The following is a 21,083-nucleotide window of genomic DNA, read 5'->3' on the forward strand; positions in this document are numbered from 1 at the left end:
TTGCTGAACCTTGCCATTTCCCCTGGGAATGGTACCCAGTAGCACTAATCATGTCCTTTCCAGGAGGAACACACTATGCTGGCCCCTCTGGCCCCTGCCCTGCTGGAGTGTGTAGCCTGTCTGAGAACAGCTTTCTTTAGCTCAGAGCAAAGCAAAGAAGGACGGCTAACTGAAGGGTCTTCTGTACTGTGTAACGTTTGTAAGTGCTCCATGCACCTCTTCAAGCTGTTGTTCTTGCAGAGATTTTCTATTTACTAACATACCATGTCTCAGAATATGACTGTGGGTGTGATGGACCAATATAGCTGCTTAAATTATCAGTGAGCCTGAGAAACGATCCTTCCTTTTGGTGGGAGAAGAAAGAGAACAAGATACTGGTTTTTAACTATTTAAGGTTGGGGGAGAACAAGTCATTAAATATTAACATCCTGCTTGTTTACCTTGCAAAATGGGAACTGAAGGCTGTTTTTGGTTTTGTGGGGTTTTTTTAAACAGTTTGCTGAAACAAACTCAGTGGATTTCTGCCTTATTAGCATATTCTTTCTGCTATAATTACCAGAATTTAGAGGGACTTGTGGCCTCAGGACTACCCTCAAAAGTGATAATAAGAGAAGCTTGTTCCATGCTCCCTGGCAGTGCTGAACAAACATAAGGCTGCAGTCAGACAAGAGGAAGGGCATGTAGCTGACACGAAATGATTTAATTTGAATAAGCAAAGATTGCAGAAACAACCTGTAGGAAAGACTGGTGAAACTTGAGCTCAAACACAGAATTTAGATTAAAACAGAATGTGATGAAATAAACCATTTGCTTTATGTTTTGACACAGCCCCATGAAGCAAGTCCTTAAAAATAGTGTTGTTTCTAATGAAAAGAAGTATTTTTAACAAAGCCTCATTTTTTTTCTGAAAAAAATATGTGGCTGCACTTTTTTTGATAGGCTCTGCTAGTTTGTGTAATCAGACATAAGTCACATTTGATGTTAAAAGAGAACCATTGCTTAATCATTTTTGTTTGCTTTAGGGTTTTTTAGGAGACTGAACTTGTTAATTCAACTTCACAAATGCATTTTTTTCTGAGGGAATAAGCAGAATGCATTAAGATATGTCAGTAAACCATTTGCATATGTTTGATAGCAGCAGGGATAAGATGCAAGTAAGATCAATTATATTTTCATAACACAGTTTTTTAAGCCTAGAAAGACCTGCATCCGATCACACCAGTTGTGCTCAAACATAGTTTACCCATGTATTTTAAACACGAATTCTTTTAATGGTGGAGCTTGCTTGAGAGTATGTTAATGAAAATTGCTTTCAATATAAGTTTTAGAAAAACAAAAATATATGATGGTCCTCTAAATAAAAAAATAAAATCAAAAGCCCTGAGATTTGGGAAGGTGTTTGCGTCCCCATTTGTGACTTGAGCTGAAGGTGAGAGAACGCCAAGTCTGTCTGATTGGAAATAAGTTAAACTTTCACATGTGAGACCTTTGAGAGCTCACAGTATAAATACAAACTTTTAAATAGATATCATGCAATGGTAGCTGATGCTTTAAAATGCTCTTAAATGGAACAGAAACAAACAGAGCACCAACTTCACAGCAGGTGTAATTTTCTTTTTTAACAATCCATGTGTTATCTGTGGCTATTGCCAGGGCAAAACTGTCCATCAGGTTATGTTTCTGTAACAGCTGAGTCTCTCTGGAAAGTTTACCCACTTTACCTTTTTCAAATCCTGACTGGGAGTCTAGGGGTGGAACGAACATCGATCAGTTCAGTTCTCCCTCTATACGTGACATTGACAAGATAGGACTTCAACAAGGAAACCTGGAGTAAGAGGATAGGGTAAAAACCAGGTTAAAATTGTTCTTACTGTAACATTACTGCAGCTTCATCAGGCTTTCATAGTTTCAGAACCCAGTGGGGAGCCCAATTATATGTGTACTGGTGTAAATACAAGGGAAGAGGCTATTTCACTTCCCATACAAATGAGAGTAAAGTGCACAGTGAGATTTGATTTCAAGAACTCTGGTAACCAGCTTTCAACAGGATGTTCATGTGGCTACAGTTACAGATTTCTAAATAATGGGAATACCTGTTACTGAGAAGGTGAGGGACTAAATCGAGGTAAAAAAATAAATCTGTTATCTTGATAAAATTATTTCAAAAGAATCTCAAAAGATTGCACTTAGCATAATTTCATAATGAAATTTTCTTTCTAGAGCTGAATAGAACTTGTTGATAAAAAATACATTTTTTTTACCAGCAGCTGTGGACTCCTACACACCTATCACAATATAAAAATATCCTCTTCCCTATGCCACCTCAAAAGATTGCAGTAAGAACAATAGGCCTTTTAAAGGGAATGTTGGTTTATTTGAAACAATTAAACTTGACTCTGCAAAGCTTTCTGTACTAGCAGAAAGACAGAGGACATGATACATCTCAACTTTTTAGAGATGATTTCTGCCAAATTTTAGATGTTTAATTATCTGATTATACCAGTACCTCACAAGAAAATCTCTGTTTTCTCATCTACAGGCAGAACTCTTTCTGAGGCTAATTGGAGATCCAAAAGCAGGAACCTACAGAATTCCTGAAAAAGAGGCAAAAATTTAAAATTGGGTTCATGTCTGAGTGTTACTACTGATGACACTTGCACCATGACTGAGTCTTTGTACGTGCTGTGCAGACTAATCATGGTGATTCTAAGAATAAGTGTTCAATATGATACGTTGCCTACCCAGCCACTGTGGGGTGGTTCATTTTTGAATTTGGAAACATGTCTATGGCTACTGGTGCTGCCCTGAATACTCATACTTCTTGTGGTATGAGAAGCAGTGCTCTGATATATATCTGCCATTTCAGTGAGGTGGGTAAAACTCATGCCAAATAGTCAAGCCTTCACCGTATTGATTCAGTTTTGTTCTGAAATGAGATGTAATTGCTTGTCTAAATAACATAAAAATGAGTGGTTAATATGTGTACATTTTGTTTAAATTGCATAGTGTATATTAATACTTTAATGTTTTGTATATGCATGACTTAAGCACATGCTTTTTGTGTGTTAGTCCTTGTGCAATTGTTTTTCAAATTTTCATTATGGAGGACTTTGTAAAGGTAGTTTCAGGGCCAGTTGCTTCTGGCATTTTCAAATATCTAATTCTGTACCTTCCCTCAGCATCTGAAGAGCTGATAGAGTTGAAAATGTATTGAGGGGGTGATTTTCAACAGATAAAAATTGGCACTTGTTATCTTCATTGTGTATTATTTCCCTATTTTTCAGGCTGTGGTGTTGACCTCAACATATAAGTTAGAGGTTCATTACTTTAATATGCAGGTCACAGCATTTTTATAATCACAGATATGTACAAATAAACTAGACATAAACAGTTTCACCAGTGTATATGTAGATATACAGGTTACACATTTGCATTTAATTCACAAGAGACAGCAAAATACCCCAGTACAGTCAAGAATAGAGTTGCAAAGTAGGAGAGGAAACACATTCTGCAAAGGCTCTCATCTGCCCCTTACTGAATTCATGCCCAGCACCATCTTTGCTGATATTTTCTGAAGCTTGAAATTTGATCCCATAAGGGATTTTTATTGTAGAGATCAGTCCTTTGACTGTCACAGAGTGGACCCTACCCTGCAAATCAATCCCCACCCTGCATGGCTCAGATCCCACCACACAAGCAGTGACAATTTGTGCAGTTATTTCTGCAACTACTGCTCTGCACTAGTAATGTCCTTTGAGAGTACTTTTTTCTGTGAACTCTTTCAGTGTTAGCAGCTTAGTTTTGTGCACGTGTTTTCTTTTACTGCTTTTCAAAATTTGTGATAATTCAAATTTGTGCTGAGGAAAACCTTCCAGGTGGACAGACAGATGTGAAGCAGCTTTGTCCAGCAAAGATGGTTTTATTTAACTCCAGTGCATTAGAAGGCTTCTGCAAACTGTTTGTTCATCTCTGTCATCTGAAAAATAGTCATGTCCGATATAGGTATCTCTGTATTATCAGAAGAATCACCACCCACTTGTTCATAGATAATTAGCAAGTGTATGTTCTGCATCAACACCTGTTTTCTAAGGCTTGCTGTATCCATAATATGAGGAATTTTGCTATAATGTCGTAAATAATTTTACCCTTTGCCAATGTCCAGACTGATACCTAGACTATACTTAAACATAATCTGTAAGAGTTTCCGATTTCACAGAATTACCGACTCGTGTGTGTTGGGGCAGCTCGAAGTCATCCAGCCCAACATCCCTGTGACATTTTGCCAGAGAGGTTTTTGGCATTTTCCCCTGTTGGCTTTGGAAGATTAAAATAAAAATCATTATTTGTTTTCTGGAACTTGTTGAACTGTATGTGAGATTTTCATTGTGAAAACATGCCATGTGTGTGCGTCAAAACAAAAAGTCCAACCTCTCTCAGTTGTAGAGATGTAAGTGCTCTAACTGCAAGTTGAATATACATGTGTGGCAGGACAGCACCAGCAAAATTTATTCCGTGTATGTCATAGATATGATAAGTGAGGAAAGTAGTATTTCCACTAATGATTGTGTGACAGGTGTGGAGATGTATTGTTCAATGGTGGGCACTACTTGACTGAAATTAAACTAGTAAATGATGTGGAACTGCAGAAAATTTGATCCCTTAACACACCATGACAGCATCTGAGGAAGGAGCAGAGATGCCCTTTGTGACTGAAGCGGAAAGGAGATTGAGTCCCTTTTTCTCCCTGCGCCAGATGGAGCAGCAGAACCAGGACCCTGTGTTAAGTCACTGTGCTAGAAGCATAAGTGGAGTATCGGGGGAAATAAGTTGCTTTTCCCTCCATTTCATGTGTTCTGCTCCACCAAAGCAACCTGCTGGCTTCCTTAGGAGGGGACTTGGTAGCATTTGTATCGTCAAAGGAGCTTGTTTTTGGTATTTCTTAGTTGGTGTATATGATTAGGAAATCAGAAAGAAGCTGTGATGACATTCACAGAATGCAGAGGATGAAGACAGGAGAGTCTGCAGAGATTAAGCTCTGATAGTTTTTCTGATTAATGTACATGTGTGAGAAGAAGTCCTATCTGCCATAGGTAAATCTGTAAGCCTTTGGTGCCAATATCAGCAGTTCTTTTTAATACCTGAACAAATTATTTTTTTAAATTCTATGACAGCCCGAACCAGCAGTTTCTAACCTTTGCTGCCATAATATAGGGAAGATTATTTAGGGGCGAATTATTTAGTTTGTCAAGAAAAGGGTTGAGAGATGCCTTATTCTGTAGGTATGTATTTACCAGTGTGTGGAAGTGTAGTGGGAGACCTTTTTAGCTTCTTGATAAAACTGTAATGTGGCCCAGTGTCTGAAATCAGACATTACATAAAGGAGGCACAATTTTGTGCTTGAGAACATAGGTGAATGTTGGTTCAGATTAGAAATGGAGTGTCTTAGGGACAAACTAAACTTTTATCAAAGATGATATGCCATCTCTACCAATATCCACAAGCAGATGTCTACAAAAGAGCTGGGGGAGTGTGGCAACTAGGTGGTGTGCTTCCTCCTAAAACTATCATACTTTCCAGTCATTTTGAGCTTTTGATTTTTCTAAGACAGATGCAGTTTGTTTGTATTTAGTAATCTTCAGTTATTTTCTGTTCCATTATAGTGTTCTCTTCCCCTTTGAACGATTTTTAGCTTTAGAGTCCACAGTATCCTTTGACAAGAAGTCCCACAACTCATTATTCTTGGCCAAGGACACAGGTTGTTTATTTGCAGATGTCTTAATATATTCTAATCAGGTTTGATAGTAAAAGGTTTTAGCTTTTACATATTGAGAGGAGATAATTTAGCTGAATTGACACAGAGGTCCTTTTGGAATCTGTGAATTTGAGTTTCAGTAATTTTATTTTATGGGCTTTGTGGAAAACATGATGGCCTGATTTGCTTTTATCTTGTTAATGGTGCTTGCAAATTTGCCTTAAGATAATTAATATAGTCAAATCATGTGCTTCAGATCTTTAGCTGACTCCCTTTTTCCTGTGTAATGTATGGATGGCCAAATAACGTGAATTGGTACAGAGTCCCCTTCTTGGAGGCCAGTTTAACATTTTGCTAACACACTGAAAGCCAGACTGATTACCAAATTTGAGAAAATTCAACTTGGCAAAGTTCTTGTAGTTTCTGGTCTTCCACTCTGTATGGTACAGGAATTGATTTACCTAATCTGTTCCTTGCCACCATAGTGTGGATATTAGGTGTTAGGTGTGCTTTCCTGGGTTTTCTCATGGAAAATTGTTTAATCTGCCAAAACCTGAAAAATCCTAAGTACTGTTGGTTTGGCAGTTGTCATTAGATGAGATGTTAGAACTTGGTGGTGGTTGATCTCATGGCCTGTTTTGTTTTTGAAGTATGCTGGGCAGTTACACCACAACATAACATTGACATGACATTGTTTAGTTTCTTAAAATAGCTAAGGTCATTTCTGTCTCTTGGGACTGGCACACTTAAAGGTCCAGTGTTTCGAACTCTCTGAACTTTTTAGAAGAAGAAAATACTGCATTGATGAGGAATGGGTTTGCATTCTTGATATAGTTGGTTATTTACTTTTGTGACTCTTATATAAAATTGTATTGTGCATCTAAAATTTTTATTTAATTACAAATGAAAAATAAATATTCCCTTAATAATTAGCTATATTGACTTTCTCATGAAAAGCATTTATGTGTAAAAGGGTCAAGAATTTGTTTCATGACCAGAATGCTTAAAAATATGGAGAGGTGAATCTTTCTGCTGTTTGGGATCACCTGTGTTTCAAGAGGGGCACTTTGCTTGGTCACCTCCATAATGCACAGCCAAATTTCAGCAGCCCAGGCTTTCTGCCTAACAAGTGAGTTACATCTTTCCTTTGTAACTACTGTATTCCTTTATTTATTTTCTTTATATTCACAATAGGCAGGTTTTAAAAGTTCAGTTGAATATGGGCAGCTGCTTTCCCTGGAGGAGATGCGTTTAAAAGTTGCTGTCTTTATACTCATCTACGTGCTCATGTTTTCCAGCAAACATTAATCATACTGTGTAGCTTTGAGGGCAAAACTGTTGCGCTAAGATAAACATTTGAGAGTCTGCTTTAATGCTCAAAGCCTCTTAGCTTTTTTAGGTCAAATTATCTTGTATCCTCTGACTGTATTTCTAGGCATGCTACTGCTAAATGCTACTCATTAAATTCAGATTCTCTGTTGTATTTTTGTTGACAAGGTTAAAGAGAGGGTTTCTCACAATTAAGATCCCAACTTCAATGGCAGGAACAACAGAGCCAGGTCTACTTTCTTACAGCTGCCACTTAAGAAGAATGCTGATTGTGTTTTATACTTACAATACTATCTATGCTTTTTGTATTCTACCAGTGTCATTATAATAATACTGGTGCAAAATGAGGCTGCTCAGTTACAGCAATGTGCTATGAGTTAAAGTTTTTGTTGACCAGAAAGTATGAGTTCATTATTTATACTCTTAGTTTTCTGAAATACTTTATTTTACGAATACTGTTTTATGCAAGGTATAAACAAGTACCAGCAAACATATTTTAAAAAAATGTATAACTCTTCTAGAAAAGACAAATAGAACTGATTTTCTTAAAATACCTTGGGTTTTACTTTGATATCAGCCAAGAAAAAGAACTCTGTTGGTAAGAACTGTTTTTTCACAGATCATGTTCAAAAGCTGTAGCTTTGTTAAATACTTGAGTACTGCACAACGGATTTTCTTTCCTTCCTCCTCGTTGAATGCCCTTGGTTAATATTTGCCATCCACACAGCTAAAGATTAAATTACTGAGGAAAAAAATAAGCTGTAAAAACACGGGTTTCTCCTGCTGTGAAACCATGGCTGTGATGTGTGCACAATGTGATTTTTCTAAAGTTAGATTTACTGGCAGGGGATATATGTGAAAATGTCCAAAAAGCAGAGACCTCATCTGTTCCTGCTGGTAACTTGCATGATGCCATTAGTGTCTGTAATCTGGGGAGCTCGGCGGGGGAGCGAGGGAGGATTGTTAGTAGTTTTATACAATATCTTCTTAAAAGCCGGATCGTGAGAGAGTTAGAGAGGAAGAGCTGTCAGAGTCAAATATCTGGGAGATGGTTTGGCTGTCACAGTATATGAAAGTTACATAAGGTGTATAAGCATATTACATAAGTGCCCCCCCGTGCTCCAGGTCACTGGCTGTTCTTCCAAAATCAACCACCACCCGTCTGGAACCAGCCCAGAAACACAGGCAACACACTTGGAAAATGGGCATCTGTGTTATTGCTGCAGCAGTGGCAGCAAGAGATGCACATGTATAAACATTCAAAAGTAATATGGGGACTTGTAGGAAGAATGGAATCAAATGTCCATAAGAAATGAATTTGTTTTTTTTTCTTTTTTACTGAGTATCAGTTTAAAAGAGCAAATCCCGTACATGAACTTGTATTGAAACATATTTGACTCCAATACTGTGAAATGGTGGGGAGTTTTTAGGCCCAGCAGGAAGGGCCTACTGTTATATACAGTCCAAATAAGCATTTCTTTGCATTTGAAGAGAGAATTTCAGCTCAACAGTTTTTTGCTAGTTATTTTGATATTGCTAGTAAAATCTTCTGTAGAGTTAACTGCAGTTCTCCTGCAAATAAAAGCATGAGTATTCCTTACGGGAGAAAAAAAGGTGGGGAAATCTGCTGGGGCTTCTTTAATCCATTACAGTTTAAGCTCAAGACCAAAAGGTGTTTTTGATGATGAACCTTTTCCATCCCCTGCAACACATTTTAATGGTAGCAGTGAGAGCTCAATTGTTCTTGTTTCAGTCAGATAGCTACACCACCTTCTTAACAGTGTGCCAGATTTAATTTTATATTACAGGGTAAGTGGTCGAAATCACTGTAGTAACTGTAACAGATCACAGATGAGAAATTTACAAAACATTCTCTCCCTGAGTTATTGGAAAGATTGAATTTGCGAAGGAGCGCTCTTTTTCATCCTTTAGCCTCCTTTCTAAAACTTACTTGGGGGTGAGGAAGCCAACAGAATACCTTCACGGAGGTGGAATGAATGTCTGCAAGGTTCTTCTCATCCAGATGTTGTGGGACACAGATGACATATCCTCTTCATGGATTCCAGAGGCCAGGTGCTGACAGAGTGCTGTGATGGTCACTGTCCAAGCAAATCAGGAGCAGAATCAGTTCCATTCTGTCCAGAAACAGTTTGCTTTGGTCATGAGATATGCACCATTAAGCTGAAGCCTCTTTACCTGTCCAACAATGAACTAAACTGAGCCCATTTTTTATTAGAGACTGCTAATATGTAAGTCCAGCCTATAGCCCAGTTATCTCTTCTGCCTGATGTTGCTTCGCAGACCTACAGTCGGGATCTGCTTTCATATCCAGCAATGAGTGTACAATTCATTGCCACAGTGAGGGGCAGTTCAACTGTAGGTCAAACCACCTCCTCCATGAAATGAAGAACAAAATTCAGTGTAGACTGACTTGCTAAGTAAAGAAAATTCTATCCATTAGCAGCCTAATGTTAATCACTAACCTCCTGCAAAAAGCTTTGTGCTATTTCAGTCTGTTGGCTGGTCCTAAAGTAATTGCAGTTTTCAGTGGACTCTATGAAGAAACATTTGGCAGAAGTTGCTGCAGCCTATTTTCCTACTTTAGTGTCATGTAACACATTTTGTCACTTCACTGTTGCTGGGATCTGTCTAGTTTTTGCACAAGTGCTTTTTGCTTTGTTAGAGCAGACTGAGTTTTGTGTATTTTCCTTGAGGAAAACCTTGGTCCTTATTTCCCACGTTTAGGAAGGTTGCCCCATGAAGCCATCATGTACTCCCTGTTCTGTTTCACACATGCATCCTGTACACTCAGGACTGGATGGTAACTCATTGCTAGGCACTGGGAGTGAGGTCTTTGTGGCCAGTTTTTTAAAGAAGAGTAGTTGTTTACAGGCAGACCACAACAATGATGAGTGTCAAGTGAATCACCGTAAAATCCATATGACAATATAACTTAAAGAACCATTTAAAGTAAAATAATGTTTCTTTAGCATTAGGCAAACAAGGAGCAAACAATCTAGCTCAGTTTTCTAGTTTTGTTCATCAAACTGCATCCAGATGGTTACCTTTATCTGACAAAAAGAGTCCCTGACTGTGAAGTAAATGTGGTTTGTGGAATCATTGGGTATAAAAATGGTATTCCCCTTCCTGCCCTTCTTTCAAATTTTGTACCTGCTTTCTGTATTCTGTCCGCTGTACTTTGTTCTGAAAGGGTTTTTGTCTTTATTAATTTTGGTGTGTAGACTCTTCAGTTCCGCATTTCTTTGTTTTACTTATCCTAATGTTTCTAATCTTCATGGGGGAGATGTTGTTAGGTTGTCATGCAATGAGTTTCATAAACCTCATTTAATAAATGTACTCTTTGCATCGTTGCAGATCACCCTGGACTCTAATAAACTGTTAGGCATTTCAAAGTCTTTGTACAGTGAGTATTTTGTAAACATCCATTTATTTGCCACTATGAGTGTTCCACAGCTCTACACAAAGTGACAATGGAATTAATCCAGGAAAAGAAATGAGCTGAAAAAAGTCATTTAAAGTACCCATGCCAGCCTTGCTCTTCTAGGCAGTTTGTTTACACTGATTTTATTAGGACACAAACAAAGAACTAAGGAAGAAAAGAATCTATTCTGAATTGTGCTGTTCACTCATCACAATATTCAGTATTTGAACAAAATCTCCCAGGCTTTCAACTAGATTAAATTGCATTTAATTTACCCTCATTATGCACACATTTTTGTTGTAACACTGAAAATACTTAGTTCTCAAAGGCCTTCATTTCAGTGAGAACAGAATGTGATGGTTTGCAAAGAAAGCCTGATGCAATCAAAACTGAATGCTGAAACCTGAAATTGAAAGTTGAGGAAGATGGAAGAGTGACAGCAAAGGTAGTTGCACGTAGCACACTTTGAAGATGTTCCTTCATTTGCTTTTTAACTTTGCATTGATATCAAAATCAAGTGATTTTGTTGTCTTCATTTCTTATTGAAATGTGTGTTAATGGTAAATCCTCTCATTCTTTTTGAAGGACATTTTTATTTTCCTAGTACACTAACTCCTGTGTGTGTATACCTGTCTTTATACACCTGCATGTGGGTCTGTATGTATCCATATGCTCTTTATAATTGTGTTCTGGTAGTACTAATCAGCTTGTCAGTGACAATTGTATAGTAATTCTGATGCTGAATCATTCTGTAGCTGCTGTATTTAAATCGTATTTATTATTTCAGGGGAGTTTAAAGTATTTTTTTCCTCTGGGTATATGTGCAGCTTTATGGCTCCTCTACTGCACATGCTTCTGTGGAAATACCATTTTTTTCTGATAAGCTGTTCCTCATCTTGTAAAATAGCTTCCATTTTTATCAGTCTTTTGAGACAGGAGTTCTGTAGTTTGATTAGAAAGGCAAGACTGGTCATGAGAAATTTTTAGATATAGTATACCTTGGAATATTGGAGTAAATTCTGGTTTAATTTTACTAACAGAAGTAGAGAATGCAGATTTAAGAAGGTCAAGCCAGTGATTCTTTTACAGCTGAGTGAAAACCACAGTTTCTGAAGATTTAATTGATGAGTTAATTCTCTGTGGATGTGCTTTGTAACTACTCAACTAAAAAAATAAGATTACCGTAACATCCTGAACCCATAAACAGTGTGAGATCATGGAAGTTAAGGAGCCCTGTGCATGTGAGGAATTAAAAATACTTTAACAGCATAAAACTCCTATAGCTAATTGGAGGGATTTGTGTAGTACTAGCATTTTGCTATCGTAGCTAGTGTAGTTAAAATATCTTCACTGAATATATTATATAGACATACTTGGAGAATTTGTTTTAGATATGTTAGTCTCTCCTATTCCTTGAAGAAAAGCAGCAAAAGAGGTTCCTCAGAACAGGAACCTAACTTTGAGTCAAGAGCAATCTCTGAAGGAGCCTGTCGCCTCTGTTATCTGTATATGGAGCATCTTAGGACAAGTCTCCCTCAGGGTGAAGTGTGAATATTTTCATGGGCACCAGCTAAGAAACTGGTGCATAATATACATCCTGCTTCAGAATGGAAGTGTTTATATTTTGACTATGATATGTCATGATTTAGTCAAGAGTGAATAAGGGGCCCACTAATACAAGACTGAATGTGGGCTTCTGGAAATGTATCATCCATATAATAAGTCCTGTTTGGTAGTGTCTCTTTGTGTCTTTTATTATGCTTTATTTAAACTTGGCTTGACTGAAGTGGATGAGTGGAATGTCTTTTTAAGTGTTAGTCCTCGTTTTTACAAATACTTCATCTAAACCTAGATGCAGATAAAAAAAAAATCTATGCCTAAAAGTAGAGCACAGGGTGGTTTTGGCTTATTTTCCTGTTTATTTGTTTTATAAATATCTTAATTTTGGTTACAGTGTTCTTTAAACTATGTTTGTTTGTTTATACCTGAAGGTCTTTGCATTTTCACTTTCAGGTTTGTTTCCTCCATTATCATAATCACCCACCTATGCAGAGGGACAGTGTACAATTGAGTTTCCTACAGACTATTACACAAGAATGATATCATTTGCCAAGGGCAGAGCAAAATAAAAATAAATACGCACTGTTGTCAGGGAACAGCATTGCAAACAGTCTCTGTTCTGATCTTAAAAACTTTAGCACCTGCACCACCTATAAAATTAGCAACTGGAAATACGCCTTCAGATTGACTGAATCCCCTGAAATGAACACAGTAGAGAGCAGTCTTTGTTTCCAAGGCAACAATCAGCCCTGTTCCTAAGGACTCAAAAGGTGTTTAAATGACAAGATTAGCTTCAGACCACATCTTACTAAATTTAAATTTTACATTCATTCAGAATATCTGGAACTATAAAACTTTCATAATGTGAAGTACAACGCTCATTACATCTTTACTCAGTCATGAAAAGAGCTCACTCCTACAAAATATTTTCCCTTCCAAATACTATACTCTAAATATGTCACAGTTCATGCTCTATTTCCAATTTCTCACTATAACTATTATAGGAGACAAGCAGTGCTATCTATAGCTAAGGTTAGATAATACTTTCTATTATATTAAACTACAATATTAGAACGGTAGCAAAAATTAGACTCTGGAGGATGTGGTAAAAAAATAATCAGGTATTTTGGCATATCTAATCAGATCTAATGAAGAGTTTTTAGCCCTCCCAGAAGACATATTCATGATGACTAATAAGTGCCTGATCTGAGTTTTATGAACTTTTTTTATACATCAAAAGTGATTTTTTTTCAGGGTACTTTTTATGAATGCTCATGGAGAGCTTTTCCATGCTTGTGTGGCAGCATGACAGAACAAGGATTTTGAGGGAGAAATAAGCCAGCAAGGAATCATTCCTTTGGCAAAGTGGTGTGGAGAGTCAGCCCTGTGTCAGTGGAGCAAGTGGACATGGAGTAGATTATAAAACTTCCTAAATTTAGAAGAATTTAATTTCATGCAAAGGAACTGAAGAGAATGATGATGAAGTCAAAGGCACATATCAGAAAGATTATTATAACGGTAGGATTTATGATTGTTGGTTTGTATGGAAGAGAGGGAGGAATGAGTGCAGGCAGCTCAGATTCAGCTGACACGGAGGCAGAGGAATTTGGTGTTGGGACAAGTTTTGTATTTGTGAATGATTCTTTGCTCTCTAGTTACATGTTTTCTTTCATGAATTGCAGATTCAAAGTCTCACCACATTTTGTAGATTTGTGTAGCTTGTTTGTGAAGTGAAGAGTAGCTTTGGAAAATAATGATCTTGAGGCAGTACTATTGGGGAGTAGCAATTTAGTCAATAATGTAAGTACTTCTGCAAATCCTTTGAGACAGAATCTTCAAATTACAGTTTCTAATTCCTTGAAAATACGTTGACTTGAAATTGCAACCTATTTAATTCTCTTTATATGGAAAAGATTGGTTTATTTTGGAGGTTTATTAATCAACAGATATACTTCTGGGAGAGATCATTATAATGGTTTTGAAAGTCTCACCTGTTTTCTAAAATACAGCTATTAAATCCTGTATAGCCTTCCTGTTGAGTCTAAATGATGAAATGTACAAATCTATTTCACTTCGTTACTTTTTACAGGAGTCAAGAAACACAAAAGTCTTTGGCTGGAATAATCAGCCCAACTACATTAGATTCGAGAGCCTCTCACTCTCAAGAGATACAGCCCAGAGGCTTTTTGTGATGCTTAAAAATGCCTAATATTTTGAAAGACCTTCTAAAACTTACAACAGCATTAATTATCAGTACCAAAGTGAGGACTGAAGGTTTGATAATGATATAATGGTTGTAAAATGGCAGTAAAGTAAGAAGTAATAAATTGAAGGGAACTTGCAAACCACAGTTTTGCTCCTTGTGCTCTGGATTTTTTATTCCACCCAATATTCTTAACTCAGCCTGAGGTAAGTTATGTGATGTTCAGTGAGTGATGTTGCTTTACCTAAATTTATTTTCACTGCTCAATGGCAGATAAATACTTTTTTCTTTGCTTAGAACCTCAGTGCTGTTCCTTGATTTAGAAGATGTTTATTATTCAGGATACACAGTTCCTCCATACATAGTATAGAGCACAGTCTGTACTTAAGCAGTGTAGATTCAGAATTGTCTCATTTGCAAATAAATGATAGTTCTACATAAATCTTGGATCTTCAAAATTGTAATTACACTCACTACCTTTTGTTTCTCTGTTGCCTGCCTAATATATTCCTAGTTGTAAAGAAGATAAAGATTTTGCAGAAATAATGTATGATAATGTAATCAAAGCTAAAGTGGGATTTGCAGAAATGGTGATGGATTAAGTGTCTAATTTCCACTGTCTATCACTGCAAATTATGTGTGGCCTTTAGAAATTTTTGAAAAGTTCACCTTCCTTTCATTCATTGCAGTTGGCAAATACAAAATTGAATCAATGCTTTTATAATCTTCATTGTCAAGTAACTTTTATCAGACTGGCTACGACTACTTTTTGGCTGTGCATCCTCCAGAACACTCTGTGCAATCCAGGTGTTGCTCATTACTGCAAACAACTAGAAAGCTCTTCACTTAGTGCAGCAAGTGAACTAGTGCGTGTTGAGCATTGCTGGGCTGCAGAGAGGAGCTTGCAGTGGGCTCGGAGAGATGACACGTGTTTCCACTTCCCTGAGAGGAGCTGACAAGCTCTTCTATCCCGTAATTGTTTCTAAGTGTGCTTGCACTCGAAGTCCTCTTTCATTCAAAGTTTCTTCTGTTCTGTATGTTGTACAGTATGATTGGAGGCTATATAAGGAAATAAGTAAAACACCAAGTAACTTTTGTCCTGGGAGGCAAAATTCCATAGTATTTTAGAATCTGATGAAGCAACTGGAGTTTTAATACACTCTCGTAAAATGTGTTCTGTAAGACACTTACCTTCACTGAGGTGTCTGATGCTCATCAGGTGCTGCATTTGCTAAAGAATATGGCTTGATACATATAACTAGGAAGATGCAATTATTAATTGAGGTATGTCATCCCTTGAATTTTTTGTAAATTCAAATTAGCTTGATATGCATTACAAAGACAGTAGTGCTTACTTATGTGGCAGTCTTTTTGCTGTCTGTTTACATACCATATTGTAAATTTTATAGTATCTTTTTATGCCTTTACGTGTTTCACAAATTTCCAGGTTTCATAGTAAAAAGGCTTTACAGTAGCTTCTAAATATAAATAAGCTTAAAAATAAATCTTGCAAAACTGCACTGATCCATTTAATAAAACACCCGTTTTTATAAATGCCCTGAAAGGAGTGGGTGAAAAATAGTGTGACACATCATGTGGGCTTAATCTGTTTCGTATAAATTTGCTGTGAAAGCTGTAGTTCAATATAGATAATGTGCAATCTGTTCTAAACATCCAGTTGTACAATAAGGGTAATTTGTGGGAGACAGTTATGGATCTCAAGAGCCCTTTCATCATGCGGAGTATTGAATTAATCTCCTCCTAAATGCTCATTCAGAAAGTGCCAGAAGACTGCTCTGTTTGGTTGCCATGGCAGATATTGTTCTCCTGGCTCCTTGGAGAGCTGAATTTCTATAAACTATGAGTGTTTTCAAGTTTATCAAGGCAGTAAGTTGTAGTTACTCTGATTTTTGTTGTGGTTGACAGTTTTCCTCAGTCATATGCTTGCATTAATGTTATTCTTCAGAAATGTTCTAAAATTTCTTTTTGCATCCTTGCTCTCAAATAAAACAAAACCTTTTGTTTTGAGATAAAAAGGATGAAAAGGTATTTTAGATTCAGAGCTTATGGTCATTTTTAGATAGAAATAAAAAGAAATCAGAAATTTTGGTACCTCTGTGCTTGAGAGACTAATGAAGATGGCAGAACACTGATAAATGCAGGTTGTAAAACAGGGAAGGGAATAAAAATGCTTTTATCAAGACTGTCCAGGGGCAGATACTATGAAGGAGATTGGACTGATTTCTTATACAATAAACTTTTCCATTTGCATGTTCTTGCATTGCACACAATCTGCTTATAGGCAGTGGAACTAATGAAGCCTGATTTCCTCAGGATTTATGTTCTGGCTTTCCTGAGCCTATAGACAGCTGTGCAGCTACTCTGAGTTACAATTCTGTTTTCAGTGACGAGGTGTTGGTTGGGATTTCCCTTCATACCCAGCTACTGATTTTCATAAAATGAAGGGGCGTTTGGTGTCCTTCAGAACTCTGCAAAGTGATGATGTCCATTGTGGTCTTTTGCTCTGTGGCCCAGGCCCTTTAGACATCCGATTCAGCTGATTTTAAGGAGACACACTGTCACAGTGAAAATTGCAGATTTTAGGAAACAATTGTTGGCCACCACTGAAATTCAGAGACTTGCTTGAGCTTTCAAGAGTCATTATTTAATAATTATTCTGTAGTAATACATGCTGCCAGATGTGTGGTTATGTTTGTTATTTGCTTGTCTAGATGCCTACTACAATGTGGATGAACGTGTGTATTGAACACTTAAGCTTGAGATTTTTTTCATTTAATTTTTGCATTTTAGTTACTCAAGATAACTATACTCAATATAAGCGTATCACTAAGGAGACTAACAGGGTAACAATTCATCAGAAGTTGCAATGAGATATTTGCCTGCATTTAGTTACCCGGGTACACTCATCAGTTGTTTGAATTACAGTGTTGAGCTCACCGAAAATCCTGTGGTTCAGACATCTGAAAAGTAACCCCCTTGTTTGCTCTACCTTATTACCAAACTGCCCTTTCAGAGACAGCCAGAAGCAAAGCTGCTCTTGGCAGGCCTGTGTCAGCTGTGCAGCTGAAAGACTCTCAAATCTAACTCCTAATCAACTGTGAATATGTGGGAGGACACTGCTTTGAATCAGTGACAGTGTGAATGATCGTTTGGACAGGCATTGAAGGGAGGAAAGGAAGCTACCCATTAATAACTGGCGTCGTCAGAAGTGTTTTGTTGATATGCAAATTTACCATTTACCTACTTCCAAGTCCTTTTTAGTCTAGTGTGAGGGGACAGGGCATACACAGACTCTTCAGGTATTGAACAAGCAATAAAGTATTCATGCTGTACTTTGTGATGAATATGCACCCACAGTGTGAAACTGCAAATGGATGGTATGTGTTAGTCTTCCTGGGAGGGGACATTCAGTGTGTGTACAAAACCTGAGGGGAAGGCAGATATTTAGAGAAATGAGAAACTCTGAGTAGGATGATACATCATAAAGCACTTGAAATGGATTAATTGCATTGCATTTTCTCTTTAAATCAAATTTGTTTCTAGCACAAGATTGAGGAAAATGCCATTCTGGCCAGAACCTACGATTAGTTCAGACTGCCAGCAAATCTGTTAGACACCATCTCATTGGAACAACAGCTGAATTATGAAATGACTGAATTATGAAGCAATTAGAGAGAGAAAAATTAATATAAGAAGGTTAGTCACACTAATATGAGAGTTTTTTCAGTATGCAGTCAAAATAGGGAGCACATTAAGTGGAGCAAACGAGGCTTGATGTGTTCATGAAGGATGCAGGGGTGGTTTTAAACCTGAGTGTCTGCAACACTCAACATACGAGCATTGCCTGTTCTTTCATTCTTCTGCAGAGCATCATAAACACAGCATTTCTGCTGCATTTGAAGTGTCATACACTTCTGTGGAAAAGCAGCAATGCTTGACATTTGGGAAATAAGAGGTTTTTTGTTCAAAGAAAGATGCAGGGTCAAAGAGCATGTCAGTCATTAATTAGTATTCAGCATCCTTTGAAGTTAACATGGTGAAAATTTTAGATGCCTAGTGCATAGTTAACTCACTGTAAAAACGGTAAGAAATATTTATTTGTTTTAGCAAGCTAAAAATAACTATTTTTGTTATTCATACAGAGAGTGGGATGTTGAATGTTGTATGTTTAATAGATGATGAAGTACTAAAATGTATTCTGAGGTAATTTAGTTAGTGGACAACAGTGGAGTTCCTTTAACCTTCTCTTCCTGAAATAAGTATTAAACTGAAGTGACTGACATTCTGTATTTTTTGTCAACTCAATATGATATCCTGCTAGGAACTTCGAAATCACAGGACATACACGGTAGCTTTCTGTAGACAGCATATCCACAGCATTGCATGTGCATCGGACTTGGTATTGCTCTGTTACAGAAACAATATTACGTTGCTGCTCTGTGTTTATTTAATAAGAGACTGAAGTCTCCGGTATTTAGAAGGAATTTTCATTGAAAGAAAATTAATTTTTGTACATGAGAGCACCACACCATTATATAAATAGCTCCATGCTTAAACAGAAGAGTAAGTTTTCCTGTATGTACTCTCAGCATTGATCCTCTTTGATGTGCAGCTGTAGGAATTACAAGTAACAGGTCATGGGATGATAGGTAGCTCCTGTGCAAAAGAAAATACTGTTTAGAGCAGGTCCTTTGGGGAGATAATGTGTTTTTTGCTTCTGAGCAGCAGGATGTCAGGAGGTTTTCAATGGTACTGTGAGGCTCTGCATGCCAAAGGACAAAGATGAAAAAGTTGCAGGATTTAAAAAGTTTTCACAAGTATTTTGGTAAATCTGCCAGGCGTTTAATATTCAGGTATTTATATTCAGGTTTTTAATATTCAGGTCAGACACTGAGAGAAAAGAACTGTGTATAAGTTAACTATTTATATTGCAATGTTTATATAGTTGTAGCACTTAAAAGGATTAGACACATTAGGGCTTATGTTGCCTTAGCTCTCTATAAAAATGTACAAGTGCTAAGTTCCTGCCACAGAAGTCTTTTTGGATGTCTGTGCTACAGGTACAGGTCACCATCTGCTTGGTCATGCGGATTACCTAGGAAGAAGAAGACTTGAAAGTGCTTGGGCAGCAACACAGCTTTAAATATTTAAGAACAATTTCACATGCTATTGGAAGAGTGGGACTGCCCAAAACAAAGCAGGGATTGCTGGATATTTGTTGAAGAGAAGCTCTGTGTTTGAATAGTTTGAAATAAATTGAATAACTAACAAGGTCTGTTTGCCTTAAAGGGGGTGGGATTTGTTACCAGCATCTTGAGCTGTTGGATTTTTTCAAAAGATAACAGTACTCATCTAGGAAAAGGAGTAGCAAATTTGCTAAATAGATAAAGTACTTGTGACCCTTAGTTCTCCCTGTTTCTGACTTGATAGATGCTTTCAAATTCATCATTCTGTCATTTGAAAAAGGCTTGTTCTGCTTTGAGGAGATGAAGGGTCTGTTATTACCACATTTTTGCTAACATTTGGTAACCAGCAGTGAGGTAAAAATCTTAATGAAAGACAGGTGGGTTTGGGTTGATGGAAGTATTGTTGAGTAAACCCAGAATTTAGCTGGTCTGCCAAGTTGAGAAACTCTTAAGTGGCTGAATTAGACTCACATGTGGCAGAAAGACACCTTTCTTCTGCAGGTGGGACACACCCAGAGCTTCTCTTGTTTTTAAGGTGGTGATGTTGAAATGATCAGACCAAAACATTAATTAGTTCACTCCTAGTTATTTCTTCAGGAGTGATCAGTCCTGTTCTTTCCATGAGAAGTGTATGAAAGTGTAGTGAACAGTTAAAATTTTGGAGCAACTATAAATGGGAGCAGTTGCTTACTTGCTGTATCAATTAGTATTAAGCTTATCTCATTAATAGGAAGAATTTTCATATCTGCTTCAAAAGCAAATTATTTTTAATGCCACTGTGAAGCTTCTACTTTGTTGCATAAGCATTTAATACAAGAGCATTTATATAGATCTTAGTAATTCTGAGTTTTATTTTCTCTTTTATTTTTTCACTAATCAGCAGAAATCAAGGAAAGAGATTGATTCATTCACTAACACAAGACAAAGACCTCTTTTCTCTTTTTAGTCAAACCCCTGCTGATTTCATGAGAGAGAAAACTTATTTAAGGTGTTATTTATGTATTTTTCCCAATAGTATTGGTGATTATTCCCATGTCACAGAAAGATGAAACAAAATGGAGAAGCAAGTTCAGCGGATGGCAGTTTCAATGGAATATGTTTCTTTGACGAAAAGTTAATAAGGTTGCAAAATTCAAAGTCAATTGTTTGAAGGTTATTCGTATGAGATTCATACCAAGTAATGTAAAGTAACATATATAATATATATTTTAAATTAATGCTTGCTACTAGTCTTTAAGATATACTGTTTGCTGAAAAACTGTGCCAAGCTGAAGTGTGAATTCCCTGTAACACTGCTAGCCATGTTGGCTAGTTCCCGAATTTCCCAGGTTGCAGATGAAGAAGGCATTGGGAGGAGAATTTTCAAGGTAACAAAACCCAAAAATCCAGCACATGGAAACCGAAACCTAACAGCTACCCTTTGATATTGTTGATAATCCCCCTTTAAATAGAAGCATTGTTAAAGTTTTCTTTATGAATGCGTTTTCTTTATGATAGATGGATACAGTATACAGAGGTACAGAGAGAGAATGAGGATCTCTGTGTGTGGATGCTGTTCAGTTCCTTTGTATCTGCACTCTTACACTGGCT

General features: G+C 37.1%; 1 protein-coding gene across 5 annotated transcripts in view; it reads left to right on the forward strand.

Moving 5' to 3' along the window:
* Positions 1 to 21,083, forward strand: part of ANO10 (anoctamin 10) — a 154,999-nt gene that overhangs the window by 107,517 nt on the left and 26,399 nt on the right. For 2 of the 5 annotated variants that reach the window (XM_071561164.1, XM_071561165.1), the window contains one exon: positions 2,540 to 2,726. The exons of 2 other annotated variants lie outside the window; for them this stretch is intronic. In XM_071561164.1, coding sequence (XP_071417265.1) covers positions 2,540 to 2,617 — 78 coding nt within the window. In that variant the 3' untranslated portion in view covers positions 2,618 to 2,726. Of the gene's footprint in view, positions 1 to 2,539; positions 2,727 to 21,083 lie in introns of those variants that run through there. One more of the 5 variants, XM_071561168.1, reaches the window with a different exon arrangement.

The sequence above is a fragment of the Pithys albifrons genome, chromosome 7 (assembly GCF_047495875.1).
Source record: "Pithys albifrons albifrons isolate INPA30051 chromosome 7, PitAlb_v1, whole genome shotgun sequence".
Classification (NCBI taxonomy): Eukaryota; Metazoa; Chordata; class Aves; order Passeriformes; family Thamnophilidae; genus Pithys; species Pithys albifrons.